General features: G+C 44.1%; 1 protein-coding gene across 5 annotated transcripts in view; it reads right to left on the bottom strand.

The window, feature by feature from the left end:
• The window catches only part of TTC7B (tetratricopeptide repeat domain 7B), a 242,417-nt gene that overhangs the window by 132,341 nt on the left and 90,506 nt on the right, over window positions 1-19,570 (bottom strand). For all 5 annotated transcript variants that reach the window (XM_081230322.1, XM_081230320.1, XM_081230318.1 and 2 more), the window contains exon 6: window positions 2,836-2,914. In XM_081230322.1, the coding sequence (XP_081086448.1) occupies window positions 2,836-2,914 (79 nt within the window). The remainder of the gene's footprint in view (window positions 1-2,835; window positions 2,915-19,570) is intronic.

A 19,570-nucleotide genomic window follows, 5' to 3' on the forward strand; every position in this document is an offset into this window, starting at 1 on the left:
ACAGGGATGTGTGTTTGCTCAAAGTTCCTCAGATGGTTCTGATGCACACCTTTCGTTAAGCACTCAAGGGATTAGAAACAGTTTAAATTAGGTCATTTGAGAACCATCAACCAAGACCAAAGGCGTACTTGCAACTCAAGTGTGACATTGAGTGGGAAGTGACTCCCCCTTACATTAACACTAACCAGTCAGTTAACAGCTGCAAGTGCCCAGGGGCAGCTTTATCTACACAGGCTTTCTTTAGAATTCTCTTCACTGGGCTTCTCAGAAAAAAGAAAAAAAAAAAAAAAAGAAGAAGAAAACTGTCTTCCTTCCTAACATCTCTAGTCAGAATCCTACCTCACAGGATTTTTATAAGTTAAAACACATTGATTTGAAAATCATAAACCTTAGACGATAGTGGAAGATATTCTTTAATTTTGAAAAATAATATTGGAGTAAGCAGCAGGCAGATTCTCACAGTGCAGTGCACGCACTCAACCTTTTAACGAGGAAAAACCCTTTATTTCCTTAACGAAATATATATTTTTTGAGAGTCTATAAGCAATTTTGAAAGATTGGCATTTTATTTATTTTTATTATTTATTTATTTATTTATTTATTTATTTATTTATTTATTTATTTATGGCTCCGTTGGGTCTTCGTTGCTGTGCACGGGCTCTCTCTTGTTGTAGCAAGTGGGGGCTACTCTTTGTTGCGGTGCGTGGGCTTCCCATTGCGGTGGCTTCTCTTGTTGCAGTGCACAGGCTCTAGGCACGCGGGCTTCAGTAGTTGTGGCTTGCGGGCTCTGGAGTGCAGGCTTGGTGATTGTGGTGCACGGGCTTAGATGCTCCGCGGCGTGTGGGATCTTCCCGGACCAGGGCTTGCACCCGTGCCCCTGCATTGGCAGGCAGATTCTTAACCCCTGAGTCACCAGGGAAGCCCAAAAGATTGGCATTTTAAATGTGCTTTTAAAACAATTATAAGAACACTTGCCAATATAACCAGTTACTTTCATTGTGCTTCCAAATGTTAGAAGAAGCTATTCATGCTGACCAGTTCAGAAGTTTTGTGGACTGTTGGGAGTAGGTCAGTTTGAGAGAAAAGATAGATGGCAACAATTTTTATCCATATTTTTGCAGGGTTTTTTCCCTTAAAGAACTGTGAAGATCAAAATGTTTTGTTTGAACTTCTGAGGGCACCCATAAATCATATCAATACATAAGTAGATATCGAAGACCAAGTGAGTTCTTGGTGGGGTGTGTGTGTGAAGTCGCCCGTCTTGTCCTACCTCCCATAATTCTAGGAAAGCCTATGGCTTAGCCATCTGGGCCAGTGAGTTGTATGTCCACATCCTTAGCGTGAAGATACAGCCTCATTTCCCACGATAGGACTCTCTTAGCCTTGCCCAACTGAACACTCTCCCACAGCATTTAAAGGACTCATGATAATGGGAGGACAACAGCGTGGATGACGAGACCAAGGACACTGCAGTCTTAGTGGGGCTGCCACATCGGCTGGGGCCTGGGGCACTTCTTAGCTTCCATGAGTACCAGGCCTTCATCCAAACACTCGATGACTCTGGCTCTGAAGGGTAAATTGTGGAGGTATAATTAATGAGCCTCCCAGACAGGAAGGTGAAAGGTTTAAAAGGAAAGAGAGAGAACTCAAGTCAACAGGAGAGCCAAGCTGCTGATCAACCAGTTTATTTAACTAGCTTTTCTATTTCTGGGTTTTATGGTCAATATAGTTAGTCAAACAGCTAGGTTCTCCTCAGGATCTAATCTGCTTTGCTCTGTCTGGGTTTTGGTATGAATCATCAGCATACAACTAACCCTTCACCACACTGGCATCAGGAGGGTATACCTTCTAACTGCTATACAGGATGCATTTTTTATGTTTCAAGAGAGAGCATTACCGAGAAGCAACTGAAAAGATGCTCAACAGCATTAGCCGTCAGGGAATGTAAATCAAAACCACAATGGGACAGCACTTCACACCCACTGGGATGGTTAGAACTAAAAAAAAAGATAATAAACACGTGTTGTTGAGGATGTGGAAAAACTGGAACCCTCATAATTTTTGATGAGAATGTAAAATGGTGCAACTGATTTGACACATAGTTTGGCAATTCCTCCAAATGTTAAATGTAGAGTTACCATACGATCTAGCAATTCCACGCCTAGGTATATACTCAAGAAAAATGAACCCATATATACACATAAAAACTTGCATGAGAATGTTTGTAGCAGCATGATTCATAATAGCTGAAAAGTGGAAACAATAAATGTCTATTGACTGATGACTGAATAAACAAAAATGTGGCCTATCCATACGATGGAATATCATTCTGCAACGAAAAGGAATGAAAGACGGATACATGGTATAACGTGAATGAACCTTGAAAACATTATGCTAAGTAAAGGAAGCCAGTCACAAAAAAGACCACACACTGTATAATTCCATTTATATGAAATGTCCAGAATAGGCAAACCATAGAAACAGGAAGTAAATTAGTGGCTGCCAGAAGCTGGGGAAAGGGAAGAATGGGGATTGACTAGTAACGGGCATGGAGATTTTTGGGGAGTGATGAGAATGTTCTGAAATTAAATATTAGTGATGGCTGAACAATTCTGTGACTACTAAAATCCAATGACTTTGGGTGAATGTATGATGTGTATATATATACATATATATGTATATACATATGCTTCACTGAGATATAATTTATAATGTATAATGTCTATATTACATAGTATGTTATGATATATAATATATAATTTATGATACACGTATGAAAGAGAGAGCGGCACTTGAAGTGCCTCGGGCCTCAGCCAAGTCATTAGTTACACTTACCATCCGCAGGTTCTGGGTTGTTCTCGTTTCCACGGCTCTGAGAATCTCTCTAAATCTCCCGACTCCTCTCGTCAAGTTCCTGTGTGCACACAGAGTTTGACAGAGTTTCCGTCTGGCGTGTATTAATGTTAAATATTTTATACATATTTCAATGCATTTTGCCTACATAAAAGCTGTTGGCGAGACTGTAAGCAATCACTCTGCACATGCCTGTCCATCTTGGTTCAACTCTGAAAAGTCTGACCTAGGATCAATGGTCTTTTGAACTTCCACAATTCAATTTTCTCAAGAAAATAAATGTCGGAAGATCAGATCCGAGGTAAAAAAAAAAAAAAGGCAAGATATCTTTCCAGAGTCTATCTTCCACCTCACAGTGGCTGAGGAGTTTTCCTGCTCTGCTGAGTGGTGCTGAAAACTCTATCTTTTCACCGCAAGGTGGGTGGCCAAAGGGGTACAGGAGTATCAACAAGGCACTGTGTGCAATGTGGGAGAGGCTTCTTGTGACCTGCAACCTTTACAGGCAAGACAAAGAGAAAAGGGTTGCAGGCAAGACAAAGAGAAAAGGTATGAAACATGAGGGGCTCCACCAAGCAACCACTCCGCGTCTTCGAGAACATACATCACTGCCCAGTAAACCCATCGGCCCCTCCTGCCCCCAGCGGGGCAGAAGGTCACGGCCCCTCCCACAGCTAGTGAGCGCTGGCTGGAGGCTGGCGCCACCTGACTGGGGCCAGCATACCTCATTTTGGTGCCCACACACCCCACAGAGACGTGCAGGGTGACACGTTTCGTGAAGGGATAGTAATTCGTTAGTAAATCCCGGTCCCTATGCCCAGACCCCACTTGCTGTCTGCCCCCTCTGAAGGCTGTGCCTGACCCATTCAGCGGGGAGCGTTTCCCAGCAGGTCCCTTTACATCGAGCACCGCCACCTCCTACGACAGAACCCCGTGATATTTATAACCTGCTCGTTAGAACACATCTCAGCTTTCCAAAAAAGCCACAGAGCGGGTCAGCCGGTGCGGACCTGTCAGCCAGCCTCTGCAGTCTGTGGCAGATGCTTTAGGTATTCAGCTCTCTTCTTGGATGACATTTTAAATCACACAAAGGGATTAAATCAAACTGAAGGTGGGTTCTGTATGCTACGAGCACTCACAAGGGCTATTAATTCGTGTCTTATACCTAACGTGACATCCCAGGACGCTGATTCACAAGAACAGCCCCAGAACTTGAAGGTAATGGTTTATTGGCACAGATACATCAATACTCCCATATTCCTCTCACCCACACATATCAGATGATACCAGATCAGAAGCTTTACGGTGGCGTAAAAAGAGAGGCTTGTGCTTGGCAGTCCAGGCAGCACTAAAAGAGACGTGAATAAAAATTAGGTAACAGGCCCTGGGACATGCAATCTACGCTGCTGTTTTCCCCTTCATTTGCCTTCATGGGATCTGTGTTCACAGGCACCAGCGTACATTTGCTTTGGACTGAAGCTCGGTTCTGTTAAGTAACATGGTGGGGAGAAAACAGCTACAGCTGAAAAAAGGGATGGGCAGGGCAGAGCAGTCTCATTTTATTCCAGAATCGCAGATTAAGCTCCTACTATGTACAAGAAGAATGGCGTTTTGAACTGTGTGAAATAAGGTGGGACTGGGACAATATAGTTGGAGACCCAGGTTTAAAGGGCTGTTTTAGCAGGGTGGAAATTAGGCCTTGAGTAGGCAGTATCAAGTCTATATGTTATAAGTCAGGGGAGGCTATAAGATGGGAATTGGCCATTTGGAATGTCTCCCAGGCCCTCTTTGCAGAGTGAGATAGCTATCCAGTTACGGAAGCACAGAATTGTCTAGCTATAAGTGATCTGACACAACCTAGTCCACTAGGACACAAGAGAAACGGCTTGCTCAGACCTCCACACCCAGTGAGAGGGCGAGCTGGGACCTTCCTACCCAACCTCTCACCTTCCTGACAAAAGAAATGTGAGCCCCCAAACTGAAGTGCAGCTCTAGAAGAAAGAACAAAATATGCGTACGAGAAAGGTCTACGTTTTACATCATTAATTTGAAAACTAATATATATACATAATACAAATCGGATGCGTTCCAGTGCTCCCAGCTAATGAGATTCTCCTAGGAACTGGTTCAAAACTGGAAAGAAAATCTGCTGGCCCAGGTGAAGCAGCCTGGTGTCCAAGGGTGAGGCCTCAGCTGCCCTAAATGAGAACCGACGGGTAGAGAAATTCAATTCCCCGCTGAGGCCGAGGTGTGGGTTCTCCCGTGCAGGACCGACGCCCTCTGGTGGCGACTTCAGGAAGTCCCCGTGACCGAGAGGACGCCGCACAGGAGGCCAAACCGGTAGCAGCTGAGGGCGTATTCCTGACGCATTGACACTGCCTTTGAGGCAAATTCAAGTTTTTCTCAAACTGCTTCCAGTTTACTTCTGGGAAGAGCTTAGGATTCAGAATCAAATTCTTCCTGAAGCTGGGAGGAATCCGGCTTGTAAACGGCGGATCTGCAGTAACCGCAGAATGTCTCAGAAGGCCTCCGGCTGTGCTGGTCAAACGGCACCGTCAGGACAACCATGAGGCCACCTGTCCACCCACAGGGCAGGAGGGAGGGGGACTGGAGGGGAGAGATCACCCAGCTTAAATATCAGAAAAGGAAATAAATATCCTAAACCCAAAGACATGCAATTCTCAGCAACTCTTGTACCATTCATACATGTTTTTAGTCACATAATTTTATTCAAGCAATCACGTCCACTGTTGCCATGACAGCAGAAAAAAAATTTTTTTAAGCTAGATGGAGAATCATGATAGAAAGGAACAAAAAGGAATCAACTTGCAAGAATTACATTCTAAAGGCTATGAAATACCCCAATTTGAGGGAAATAAACAAAAGCCACATGATTGTTTTCATGTCTCTAAACTCTTAGTTTATTCTTAAAATGTAGAGACCCATGAACTATCTGGAATGAAGCGCTGCTTAAAAACTCCACTCCAAAATGAAGAGAAGAGAGACAAGGAATTTCCCCGGTTTTGAGGGTTTCCACAGACGCTCGACATGAGGTCATTTGTTCCATTTCAACACCCTTGACTGAGAGAGTGCAATGATGTCAAAATCCATTATGGTAAACTATTCTTAAAAGGAAGGTTCTGGCCAGCATTCGAGCAGCAGGCACTGGCAAGCTGTCAGAACTTGGGGTCCACCTCCTGCGCCTCGCTTCCTGAGCTGGGTGCGCTTCTCTCCACGTGGAACGGTTCCCAACAGCTAAGCTCTTACCACAGAGAAAGGGCCTGCAAGTCCCTTGAGCACCAAATGGCTGTTCAGCCTGACAGGCAGGCAAAACCTGCTAACATCACCGACAGTCCCCAGCCCAGCAGGGAGAGCTCAGGCCAGCGTCCTCAGCCTTGCTCTTGTGCAAACCCAGGCAAAGGAAAGCCCATCCACGGTTCACAGGGACACGTTCTAAAGCTCCCTTGACCTACTTCCTTTTTTTCTTCCCTCCTCCCTTTTCCATCAGGTTTCCTCCTCCTCCCCCTGAGCCTCCTCCTTCCAGGTCTCGCGTGCTGGCCCTTAGGTCAGTGCAGAAGCATGACTTCCTGAGGACATCCAGGGAGGGCACTGACTGGCCAGCTCTCGGCCTCCCTCTTTGGGCCCTGAAAGCAGCACTTCTGAAGGCTGGTCTCTGAAATGTACATTCTGACGTACAAACCTACAATCGAACCAAGGGGGAAACGTATACAGGAAGGAAGCCAGAGTTCCAAAATCAAAATCCAAACGGAAAACCAAGGCTGGGAGAAACTCGGAGACCGGAGAACTATTTCACCTTGTGATGGGCAGCTATTTCCACTGCAAGCTCAATATATTTTTTTTTTACATTTTTTATGTTCACTTCTTGGGAGCAGGGTGGGAAAATACAATTCTTCCCTTAACCTGTCCTTCCAAATTCTCTTCTAACCTCAGAGTTTGGCCCAGGCCACCAATGCACTCAAATTCAATCTCAACTGTCATTGTCATTGCAAACTCAAAGTTCTGATGTGAATAAAATACTGGATGTCAAATTCCTGGGTAACAAGGGAAAGGTGCCACTGCCAGCGTAGGTTCAGTATTTTTTCTCCTTCTCTGTGGTGGAGAACTTTATAACTAAAGACCAATATTAGAACAAGTCAACACAGTAGATCTCTTAGAGCTAAGAAATCGTTTGGCTTTTTGCATTTTCTTTCTTACCAACTGGCGCTTCTGAATCTCTTAAGCAGTAGGTTGTTTCAATAATTACTGAGCACCGTTACATATCGGGTTCCAGGCTCATCCCTGAGGATACGGCACAGCACCAGGAAGCTTGGATGGCTTCAGATCCCCCATAAGAACATAAGCGCCGTGAGGACCAAGATCTTTGTTTTGCTCACTGCCATATCCCAAGCCACTCAAACAGAGCTGGCATCCAGAAAGTGCTCAGTAAATATGTGTTGAATGAATGAAATTCAGAACCACCATGAGCTGAGTGAACCACGACCCCGAGGGGATGCATTTTCTACCTGTTTCTTACCCCCTTTGTTCTCACTGCACATGGCCTGGCAGGCAGCACAGCAAGCTCCCTTTAAACCGAATACGTCTCATACATCCTCAGTCGTGTTCGCAGCATGGGTGCCTGGGGGAGCAGGGACATGCCTGTAGCAAGCAACGTACCCAGGCATGCCCAGCCTGCCAGGTTCTAGAGGGTTGTGTGGATAATAAGGATTTCGAGACTTTTGAAAAAAACTTTCAGACAGTTCAGGGAAACCTTGCTGCCCAGGTGCCTTTCCACATGCTCCTCTCTTTCTTTAAAGAGTCTTAAGTCATCCTTCAAGACCCAGGTCAAAGGGCACCTTTGAGAACCTTTTCTGAGCTTCCCCAGGAAGATACGACACTGCCTCCTGGTGTTGCCAACACGTTTGTACATTTTTTTTTTTTTAATTTATTTTTGGCTGCGTTGGGTCTTCGTTGCTGCACGTGGGCTTTCTCTAGTTGGGGCAGGAGGGGGCTACTCTTCGTTGCGGTGCGGTGGCTTCTCTTGTTGCGGAGCATGGGCTCTAGGTGCACGGGCTTCAGCAGCTGTGGCACGTAGGCTCAGTAGTTGTGGCACGCTGGCTCAGTAGTCGTGGCTCGCGGGCTCTAGAGCGCGGGCTCAGTAGTCGTGGCGCACGGGCTTAGTTGCTCTGCGGCATGTGGCATCTTCCCGGACCAGGGCTCGAACCTGTGTCCCCTGCACTGGCAGGCGGATTCTCAACCACTGCGCCACCAGGGAAGTCCATGTCCAAGTTCAACCTGTGCTTTTCCTTTTCCTTTGTGTTTATGTCTGCGGTCATCTTGAGAGCACAGGCCCTCTCGTACTCACCTCTTCTTGTCCCAGCTGCCTCACAGAGCCAACCAGGTACCCAGTGACCCTCAGCAAGCTTTCTGCGGGGTGAGGGCCATCTTACATTCTGAAATCCCCTTCCCCATCTCCTGGCTGAAAAGCATGTTTGTGATCACAGAGAGGACAGTGGAAGAGATCCTTCTCACACCAGGGGATCCACCCTGTCAGTGTCTGGACACTGTCAGCACTTACAACCCTAGAAAAACACAAATGTACCATGTATCCCTAGGTCAATTTCTCTTCGTTCTCAGGCTTGGGAATTGCTTCCCCTTCATTTATACAGCCCTTAGTATCATCTATGTGGAAAGAGTCTGGAATCGAAACCTGAGCTCCAGATCCGGAAAGTGGGAGAAGAAAAAGACATCCTTCAAGGTATGGAAGGCCACTTCTGGCCGGCTGTCAGGGAGCTGTTTTTCCCAGAATGGATTCCAGCTTCTCCCTCTGTGCACACTCTTTGCCTCCGATCCAGTGACATGCATTTGTGAAGACAGATGGCTTGCTGTAGTCAAGGGCCAGGGATCAAACCCACAACCTTGGCCTCATTAGCAAAGGACTCTCTCTGATCACTGGAGCGAGCCAGCTGCAACCTAGATATAGCAATGGAGGGTGTGACAACCGTGCACGCCGGGACCTGAGCAAGCGGGCGAAGCTTCCGTAAGTCTCATTTCAAACCTAATGAGAGTCATACGAGGCTTAACAACATTTTTTTGACCACCCTGGCAACGAGGGCTTCCTCGTGACAAAAGCAGAGCAAACCAGGCATCCTAGTCAGCTGGCCAGGCAGCCACGGCACAGGGAGCAGCTGGGTCCCGGCAGCAGAGACACAGGTGGACGAGGCACAGGGAGCCCTGGGGGGCCCGGCCTGCTCACGCCTGTGACATGCGACAGCCAGACAAACTGTCCTGCCTGTGATGTATGACAGCCGGACAAACTGCTGTAGGGGCTCAGACGGAAGGACTACGCACCCTCCTACCCATTCTCTCCCGTCATCCTGACCCCGAGGCTCTGGGGAAACATGGGATACGGAAAGCCCTGCTCCTCTGCCATCCTCCTTCCTTTCAACCTTTGGAAATGAGTCAAAGGATATCAATCCTCATTCAGCGAGTGTCCACTGTGCACAAAGAGAGGACCCCGGGGATGCGGTGCTGGGCCAGCCAACGAACGTGCCTCCTCCCCCAGACCTGGATCGTAACGAGGCTCAGCTTGACCCGAGAGGCCTCACGGCACCTAACGCAGAGCTGGACTCCTCAACCTGACAGCAGGCCAGAGCGCATCTAACATACGAGGCTCGCTCTTCAGAGCATCCACTGGAAACCCACGTACTCATCTAATCTACATCCTCAAACTGAGGCAAAATAGAACGCGGACTCTGGAGTCAGTCTGGGCTCAGACCCAAGCTTTTCCACATAACTAGGTGTTGACCTTGGGCAAATGCTTGCCTCAGTTTCCTCATCTGTAAAATGGTGAGAACAAATGTACCCACGTCATAGACTGGCTGTAGGAATTAAATGAGTTCATACATGGAGTAAGTGCTTTTTAAGCATTCACCATGATTATCACTATTATCCTCAAAACTCTGCCATTGATCAAAACAGTTTTGGAATTCTGGAATCTACCTTCCAGTCAATGCACAGACATGAAAGTCTGTTTTACTTCTTTGGAGTCATTTAACTTTGAAGGGAAAAAAAAGATATTCGCCAGTTTGATTCATTCATTCACTCTGCTATTTACTGAAAGCCTACCATGCTCACGATGACAAAAGACACGACTGATGTCAGGTGGAAGAGTGAAAAGCTCTCTCCTGGGGCCCTGTGGTCACTCTCGCAGGAAAGGATGGCGACATCGCCTAGGAGTGCTGGTGTCCATGGGGAAGGGCAGAGAGTCTCCGCCAAAGGCCACCGGGCGAGGGTCAGAGCCCAACAACACGGATGAGGCAGAGGAACCAAGGCTGTTAGCAGTTGAGTCCTTCTTGTTCTGGCTCAGTTAATACAGGTTGGCTCTGAATCAATTTGAGGTTGCTCTGAATCAATCAACAGGGGCCAGTCCAAACTCAAAAATGTGAGCTTGCATGGCTGAGCCACTAGAGGTAGTTTAGTGGCTCAAACCAGTGGTCCAGGCGGTTTAGCCACTAAAGTTCTAGGACAGCCTGATACAAAGCTGACAAGAGAAAAGCTCAGCACCAACATCATTCACTTCCACAGAGGGAAGTGTTTGCTCAAGACCAGCCCGAGGTGGAAGACACACACGCATGTAGCATGAGGAGTGCAAGAGAGGCCAGGGCTCCATGGCCTGCCTCCAAGAAGGGACATAGCTTATTACGTGGAACCCTGATACGCACCAGGCCAATCTAATACACATCTAAAATGTCAGTAATAAAGCAGAAGGAAAACAATCTAGGAGGTAGAACTGGTCTGCTAACAATATGGCTTCAAACATTCATGAATTCTAAGCAGGAGGGTCACATAGTTAGAAGGACTTTTGACCATCCTGTTCATCCAGTCACTTGGGCTGTGGAGGGGGGAAAGGCAGAGAGGACATCAAGTGTGGGGGGGCCCAGTCCTTCCAGATGGACCACAGTACTTAAGCTGAAGGCTCAATACAAGGATAAGAGGGCAGTGTTCACTTCCATTTCAATAGCAGGAAACAGAACTGCATTTCCAAAACAACCTCTGGGGACAATATTTCAAAAGCTATGGCAAGTGAGAAAAAATCCAAGGGACTCAGTTTAAAAATAATATATATAGGACTTTAGGGATTTCCCTGGTGGCGCAGTGCTTAAGAATCCACCTGCCAATGCAGGGTACGTGGGTTCAAGCCAGGAGGATCCCACATGCTGCGGAGCAGCTAAGCCCGTGCTCCGCAACTACTGAACCTGCGCTCTAGAGCCCGCGAGCCACAACTACTGAGCCCGTGTGCCACAACTACTGAAGCCCGTGTGCCTAGAGCCTGTGCTCCACAACAAGAGAAGCCACCGCAACGAGAAGCCCGCGCACCGCGATGAAGAGTAGTCCCCAATCGCCACAACTAGAGAAAGCCTGCACGCAGCAACGAAGACCCAACGCAGCCAAAAATAAAATAATAAAATTTAAAAAATATATATATATAGGACTTTAAATGTCCAGGAGTCATGGGTCCAAACGCCTTCAGGAGCCAAGCAGGCAAGAGATGGGGGTGAGGAGAGCTGAGCGGGGACGGGGAGTGGCAGAAACTCTGAAGGTGGCGCTCAGGCCAGGTCAGCCCGAGGGTCCCATTCAAAACCAGACCAGGCACCCTCAGAGGGGAAAGGAGGAGCTGGGCCACGAAGCAGGCACATAAAAGCCTCCGGGATTTTTCTCGGGGAAAACAAAGCAGCATTGTCCAGTTTGAGGCAGCATGGTGAAGCTTGGAATCCTCACAGGTTCTTGTGAGTCAGGCTGGGAAAGACTAGTAAGTTGGGGATAGAAAAGAAGGAAAGGGCAAAGGTTGAGAGTGATCATGAGACGAAGAACAGAGACTGGAATGTGAGACATCTGGAAACAAGGCGAAGGGAAACAGTACCAGACGCTGGGCCTCCACGGGAGGGGTAAGAGCCCGGCAAACAGGCTTCACCTTGCTGTACCTGCCTCCCCATCTGTAAAATGGGACTAATACCTGCTCCTGAGGCCTGGATAAGATGACACCTGTAAAGCCGCTGGCCCAGCGCTCAAAATCACGTAATCCTCCCATTCCCCACCCTCCCCTAACCCTCGCACCACCCCCCATCTGGTCCTCCGTTCCACACGTAAACTGTTATCGGGTAAAAGCCAAAGACAGACACTGGTACGTTTGTGTACCTCTGGTTTAGCAGAAAACACTGCAACATCAGAACTGGTTTCCATCATATACTATGGTCAACATTTTTTTCTCAATGGACAAGTATTTATTTAGCATCTTCTGTAGTTTTATACACGAAGAAACAAAGGCTCAGAGAAATTATGTAACGTGCCCGTGATCATCACACAGCCCACAGAAAGAAGAGCTGGTATTGGAACCCAGGCCCAGTCTGACTCCAGTGCCCAGAAAAGTTGATGATCTCTGTCATGCAGAAGCCTGCAAACAAGTCTGGAAACTGTGACTAACTCCCATGACACAAAAGCAAAAGCACGACAGGGCAGAAGAGAAGAAAGGAAGGCTGGGAACAGCGAGGGCCAGGCCAAATTCCTACCGGGACACACTTGGCTCTGAGGAAGGGCTGTGATTCATGGCCCCTGCCAGTGGCGGCAGACCACAGAGGGACAGCAGAGCATTTCTGCCGCGTGGGCTAACCTTCACGGCAGAAGGAGAACTCTGAAGTGGGCCAGGATGGACAAAGAGACTAACATGGACAAAAGGATGACAATCTAAAAACAGGTCTGGGGCTTCCCTGGTGGCGCAGTGGTTGAGAGTCTGCCTGCCAGTGCAGGGGACATGGGTTTGAGCCCTGGTCTGGGAGGGTCCCACATGCTGCGGAGCAGCTGGGCCCGTGAGCCACAACTACTGAGCCTGCGCGTCTGGAGCCTGTGCTCCGCAACAAGAGAGGCTGCGACAGTGAGAGGCCCGCGCACCGCGATGAAGAGTGGCCCCCACTTGCCACAACTAGAGAAAGCCCTCGCACAGAAACGAAGACCCAACACAGCAAAAATAAATAAATTAATTAAAAAAAAAAAACAAAAACGGGTCTGTCCACAGTTCGTTAGGACAAGCTTCTACATCAGAGGCTTCCATCCTATGCCTCACAGAGTGGCCCTTCCCAGTCAGAATTCACATCCAATCACTCAGATGGTGAGCTCAACGGTACCTTTGCACCATCTATAGAGAAAAAGCTTTGCTAAGCACATGAGCAGGGCGAACATGATCTGTGGGGAGAATATTTAATTTGCTCAGCAGAATAAGCTGTTTTCAAGCCCTTCTAAGCCATCCAGAAGAGCGGACATTTACTAATAGACCCCTGACAAGATAATTACAAATGAGTCCTCTCTCTCATGAAGAAAGCCTCCCTAAGACTTTCGGCTGCTGGGAACTTCCCTGGTGGTGCAGTGGTTGGGACTCCACGTTCCCAATGCAAGGGGCCTGGGTTCGATCCCTGGTCAGGGAACCCGTGCATGGATCCCACACGCATGACGCAGCTAGGAGTTCGCATGCTGCAACTGAGGAGCTGGCGAGCCTCAACTAAGGAGCCCACGAGCTGCAACTAAGACACAGTGCAGCCAAATAAATAAATAAATAAATAAATATATATATATATATATATATTTATTTATTTTTATTTATTTTTTTTTTGCGGTACGTGGGCCTCTCACTGTTGTGGCCTCTCCCGTTGTGGAGCACAGGCTCCAGACGCGCAGGCTCAGCGGCCATGGCTCACAGGCCCAGCCGCTCTGCATCATGTGGGATCTTCCCGGACCGGGGCACGAACCCGTGTCCCCTGCATCGGCAGGCGGACTCTCAATCACTGCGCCACCAGGGAAGCCCTGAAAGGGACTTTCAGCTGCTTCAGGACAGAGACAGGGTCTTCCAGGGTAAGACCAGCTGCACACCTGCTAGTCACAGGGCTGCTGTGAGGATCACATGAGGCCACAGTCACTGCTCAGTAAATGTTCGCCATCATTGCCTTCTTCTGAAGTGACATGAGCTGGTCCCACGCCACCCCCAGCCCATTGTTCCAGATGGTTCTCCCACCAACCTAGCGAGCAGACAGGACTCGTTACCCTCAACTGACAGAGAGGGAAACTGAGTCCCAGAGAGGGAATGCGACAGGCCTGCCCAACAGCGCTGAGTGGGCAGTGGAGCCAGGACCAGGATCCCCAGTGCAGGGATCCTTCCCCTGCCCCTGCTCGGTGTCCTTCTATCCACCCCAGCTATTTTTTAAAACTTTTTGTTATATAAAATATAGACAGAGGAAGCCACATAAAACAAATATATTGCTTAAGAAATTATTACAAGGCAAAAACACTTGTAACTATCACCCAAGTTTAAAAAAAAAAAAAAAAAAGGATCGTTGTCACTCACCCCATCCCAGTTAACAGGCCTCTCCATCCAACCAAAGTAACTGCCCCCCTGACTTTCATAGTCATGGCTTCATTCCATTCCTTACGGCTTAATCACTCAAGTATACATCCCTGCACTTGCCCGTTTTTTTTTTTTTTCTTACTTGATGAGTCTTTAAAATCTCTGTTAATCTACAGGTTCCCTTTCTACCTCTTTCTTTTCCTTACAATTTGTCAGTTAAAGAATCTGAACTGCTTGACCTGTAGAGATTCCCATTGGCTGGAAAACCACACAGTCATGCAGTTCGACAGGAAAACCACAGAGTCATGCAGTTTGATATATTCCTCCTTTCCCTGTATTTCTTGCATTTGGGAGCTGGATTTTGAGGCTTCACCCATTCAGGTTCAATCCCTTTGCAAGAGTTTGCCAGTGGTGTGTTCTTCCATCAGGAGGCACATCGGGTCCAGCTGTCGCTCTTTTTTTGCTGTTAGCTGCCCTTGATGCTTGATGGTTAGATACGCTAATTCACTGGGAGTTACAAAATGGTGACATTCTAATTCTCTCACTGCATTTTCACGTACTAGTTGGAATAATTTTATAGGGAGGTGTTTCCCTTCATCTAATATTTGGTTTTCCAGTTCATATAGTAAATGGAGGAAAAACATTTGATTCTTTCTTTCTGTCTACTTTGTTAGATACTGAATTAGAACTCATGAATTTAAACATATTTGATGAGACTATTGCCATTTTTATCCTTCTTGAAATTCAAATTTTCCCATATATGGCCTGAATTCCATGTTAGAAAACATAGCCCTAGAAATCTTTGATAGTTCTCTTGCTATCTGATATGTAGAGATTTTACAGGTTTGTCTTATTTATTTCCTACCCCAGAACTCAATGAGGTTTTTTAAATTGGAAAATGATACTTCAAGATCACAACCTAGACACTAGGGACCGTCATTGTTACTGGGTCAGTCACTGAGCCAAACCTCCTCTCCTCTCCTTGTCTCTCTGAAGGACTTATTTAAAGGACCTCCTCTCTCTCTCTCTCTCTCTCACACACACACACACACACACACACACAAACATATATGTGTATATCTACACACATGCACATACAAATACATACAGACACACACACACACACACAGATACCTAATGATTTCATACTGATATTTCCAATTCAGTCATTCAAATTGAGGACTACACTACCAATAACAAATGCTGGAAAGGGTATGGAGAAAAGGGAACCCTCCTACACTGTTGGTGGGAATGTAAGTTGGTACAGCCACTATGGAGAACAGGTGGAGGTTCCTCAGAAAACTAAAAATAGAATTACCATATGATCCAGCAACCCCACTCCTGAGCATATACCGGGACAAAACTATAATTCAAAAAGATACATGCACCCCTATGTTCATAGCAGCACTATTTCACAATAGCCAAGTCATGGAAAAAACTTAAATGTCCATCGATAGACAGATGGATAAAGAAGATGTGGTACATATATATACAATGGAATACTACTCAGCTATAAAAAAGAATGAAATAATGCATTTTCAGTAACATGGATGCAACTAGAGATTATGATACTAAGTGAAGTAAGTCAGAAGAAGATATACCATATGATATCACTTATATGTGGAATCTAAAATATGGCACAATTATAAAGCAATTATACTCCAATAAAAAAAAATAAAATAAGGCACAAATGAACCTGTCTACAAAACAGAAACAGACTCACAGACACAGAGAACAGACTTGTGGTTGCCATGGGGGAGAGGGGTAGGGGAGGACAGGACTGGGAGTGTGGGATTAGCAGATGTAAACTATTATACATAGGATGGATAAACAACAAGGTCCTCCAGTACAGCATAAGGAACTATATTCAATATCCTGTGATAAACCATAATGGAAAAGAATATTAAAAAAAAGAATGTCTATATGCGTATAACTGAGTCACTTTGCTATACAGCAGAGATGGGCACAACATTGTAAATCAACTATACTTTTAAAAAATTAAATTAGAAAAAAACAAATTCAGGACTACAGAGTTTTTCCTTGATTCCTTCTATCTTAAATCTATTTTGCCTTTCTCCCACACCAAGAATCCTGGTTCTCAAGGACATGGGGGATAACAGAATTAGAACATTCCATGACTATTAAGCTACTCTATTTTGTGTTACACAAAAACATTTCACAATATCAAATCATATCACCATCATTATGATTACTGAAAAGCTAAAAAACTTATTTTCTGCATATGCTATCAGCATTCTCCTTTCATTTTTTAGTTTATGGTTGTACTATATGTTACGAGACAATCAAAGAAATAGGGAAGCATGACCTATACTTAAAAAAAAAAAAAGTAGTCAATATAAACTCACTCTGAGTGAGCTTACGTGTTGGATTTACCAAAGACTTCAAAGTACCTATTATAAGTATGATCAAAGAATTAATAGAAACTATGTTTAAAGATTAAAAGAAAATAGCAAGTCAGCAAATAGAGACTCTCAATAGAGAAATAGAAACTATAGAAATTAACCAGGTGGGGATTTTAGAGTTAAAAAGTATAACTAAAATGAAAAATTCCCTAAATGGGCTCAACAGCAGCTTTGAGATAGCAAAAAAAATCACTGAACTTAAGATAAATGAATAAAAATCATCCAATCCAAAGAACAGAGAAAAAAAAAGGCTGAAGAAAAACAGAGACACATAACAATAAAACTGCTGAAAAACAAAGAAAAACAAATCTTGAATGTAACAAAAGAAAAATAATTAATCACATAGAGGGGAACAACAGTTAAGATTAATAGTGACTTCTCATCAAACATAGTGGAAGATATACTCAAAGTGATGAGAGAAAAAAAAAAATCACCAAGAATTCTGCATGGCATAAAATTGTCACTCAGAAATGATGGCAAGGGCTTCCCTGGTGGCGCAGTGGTTGAGAGTCTGCCTGCTGATGCAGGGGACATGGGTTCATGCCCCGGTCCGGGAAGATCCCACATGCTGCGGAGCGGCTGGGCCCGTGAGCCATGGCCGCTGAGCCTGCGCGTCCGGAGCCTGTGCTCCGCAATGGGAGAGGCCACAACAGTGAGAGGCCCGCGTACTGGAAAAAAAAAAAATGATGGCAAAAGAAAGACATGCCCAGATAAACAAAAAGTACGAGAATTCATATCTAGCAGACATGCCCAATACAAAATTTTAAAGGAAGTCCGTCAGACTACAAGGAAATGACAACAGAGGGTAATTTGAAACCACAGGAGTAAATTAGTAAGAGTACTAGAAATGTAAATATGTGTTTAAATATAAAATATTGCTTAAATATATTTTTAAATCTTTTCTTCTTTTAATTTATATTAAAAATAGGATTGTATGAGGAAATAATTATTATATCGCACTGTTGTGTTTATAACATATAGAGACATTAGTAGCAAAAGGAGGGAGGAAATAAAGCTATATTAGAGCCAACCTGCATATTTTACTGAAATAGATTGATAATTTAAGATACGTTTTATAATTCATAGAGGAACCACCATAGAAATTTTCAAAAAATACAGGTAAAAAATCAACAGAGGAATTAAAATGTCATGCTGAAAGGTATGTTTAACACAAAAGAGGGCTATAGGGAGGAACAAAGAATAAAAAAGACATGAGACATATAGAAAACAAAGAGCAAAATGGCAGATGTAGATCTAATCATATCAGTAGTTACATTACATGTGAATGAGTTAAATATTCCAATCAAAAGGCAATTTTTTTATACTGGATAAAAAAAAGCAAGCTCCAACTATCCGTTATCTGCAAGAGATATATAAGAGAGGTGCTTTAATTCAAAGACACAAATAGGTTGAAAGCAAAAGGATGAAAAAGATACACTATGTAAACAGTAAACACAAGATGGCTGGAGTGGCTATATTAATATCAGATAAGACAGACATTAAGTGAAGAAATATTACTAGAGACAAACAGGTATCTATGAAAAACCTATGGCTAACATCTTACTTAATGGTGAAAGACTGCACGCTTTCTCCCTAAGATCGGGCAGGAGTAAGATAAAGAGGTCTGCTCTCACCACTTCTATTCAACATTGTACTGAAGGTTCGGGACAGTGCAATAAGGTGACGGTAGAAATAAAAGACATACAGTTTGGAAAGGAGGAAGTAAAACTGTTTTTATTCACAGATGACACGATCCCATATGTAAAAATCCTAAGTAATCTATCTATTAAAAATTATAAGAACTAGTTAACAAGTTCAGTAAGGTTGCAAGATACAGCATCTATATATAAAAACCAATAGTATATATATATATATATATATATATATATATATAAGAGCAAAGAATAATCTGAAAATAAAATTTAAAAAACAATTTCATTCACAATAACATAAAATGAATAAACTATTTAGGAACAAATTTAACAAAAAATTCAAAACCTGTGTAATAAAAACTGCAAAAAAAATTGAGAGAAATTAAAGAGGATCTACATAAAAGAAGAGACAATGGATTGGAAGATCCACTATTGTTAATGTGGCAATTCTCCCTAAATTGATCTAGAGATTCACTGCCATCCCTATCCAAATCCTGGCAGGCTTTTCTTTTCTTTTTTTTTTTTTTTTGTAGAAATTGACAAGCTGAGTCTAAAATTCATATGGAAATATCAAAGACTGAGAATAGCCAAAATAATTTTGAAAAAGAACAAAATTAGGGGACTTACATTACCTAATTTCAAAACTTGCAATACAGCTACATATTCAAGACAGTGTGCTATTGGCTTAAGAATAGACATATAAATCAATGACACAAAATAGGACTCCAGAAATAAACCTTTATATTTATGCTCAATTAATTAATTCTTTTGCTAAAGTGTCAAGACAATTTAATGGGAAAAGAGTTGACTTTTCAACAAATGGTGCTTAGACAACCGGATATCTAAATGAAAAAAAAAATTAACTTAGACTCTTACATCACACCATACACAAATATTAACTAAAAATAGATTAGAGACTTACATGTAAAAGCTAAAACTATAAAACTTCTGTAATAAAACACAGGAGAAAAACTTTGTGGTCTTAGATTGGGCCAAAATTTCTTAGCTATGACACCAAAAGGACGATCCATAAAAAGAAAAATTGGTTAAGTTGGACTTCATCAAAATTAACTTTTCCTCTCTGAATGACATAATTAAAAAAAATGAATACCTGCCGTAGACTGGCAGAAAATATCTGCAAATTATATATCTGATAAAGGACTTATATCCAGAATATATAAGGAACTCTTACAGCTTGATAATAAGAAGACAATACAATTGAAAACAGGGCAAAAGATTTGAAGACGTTTCACCAA

The sequence above is a fragment of the Mesoplodon bidens genome, assembly GCF_964165515.1.
Source record: "Mesoplodon bidens genome assembly, chromosome: 3".
In the NCBI taxonomy this organism is placed as follows: Eukaryota; Metazoa; Chordata; class Mammalia; order Artiodactyla; family Ziphiidae; genus Mesoplodon; species Mesoplodon bidens.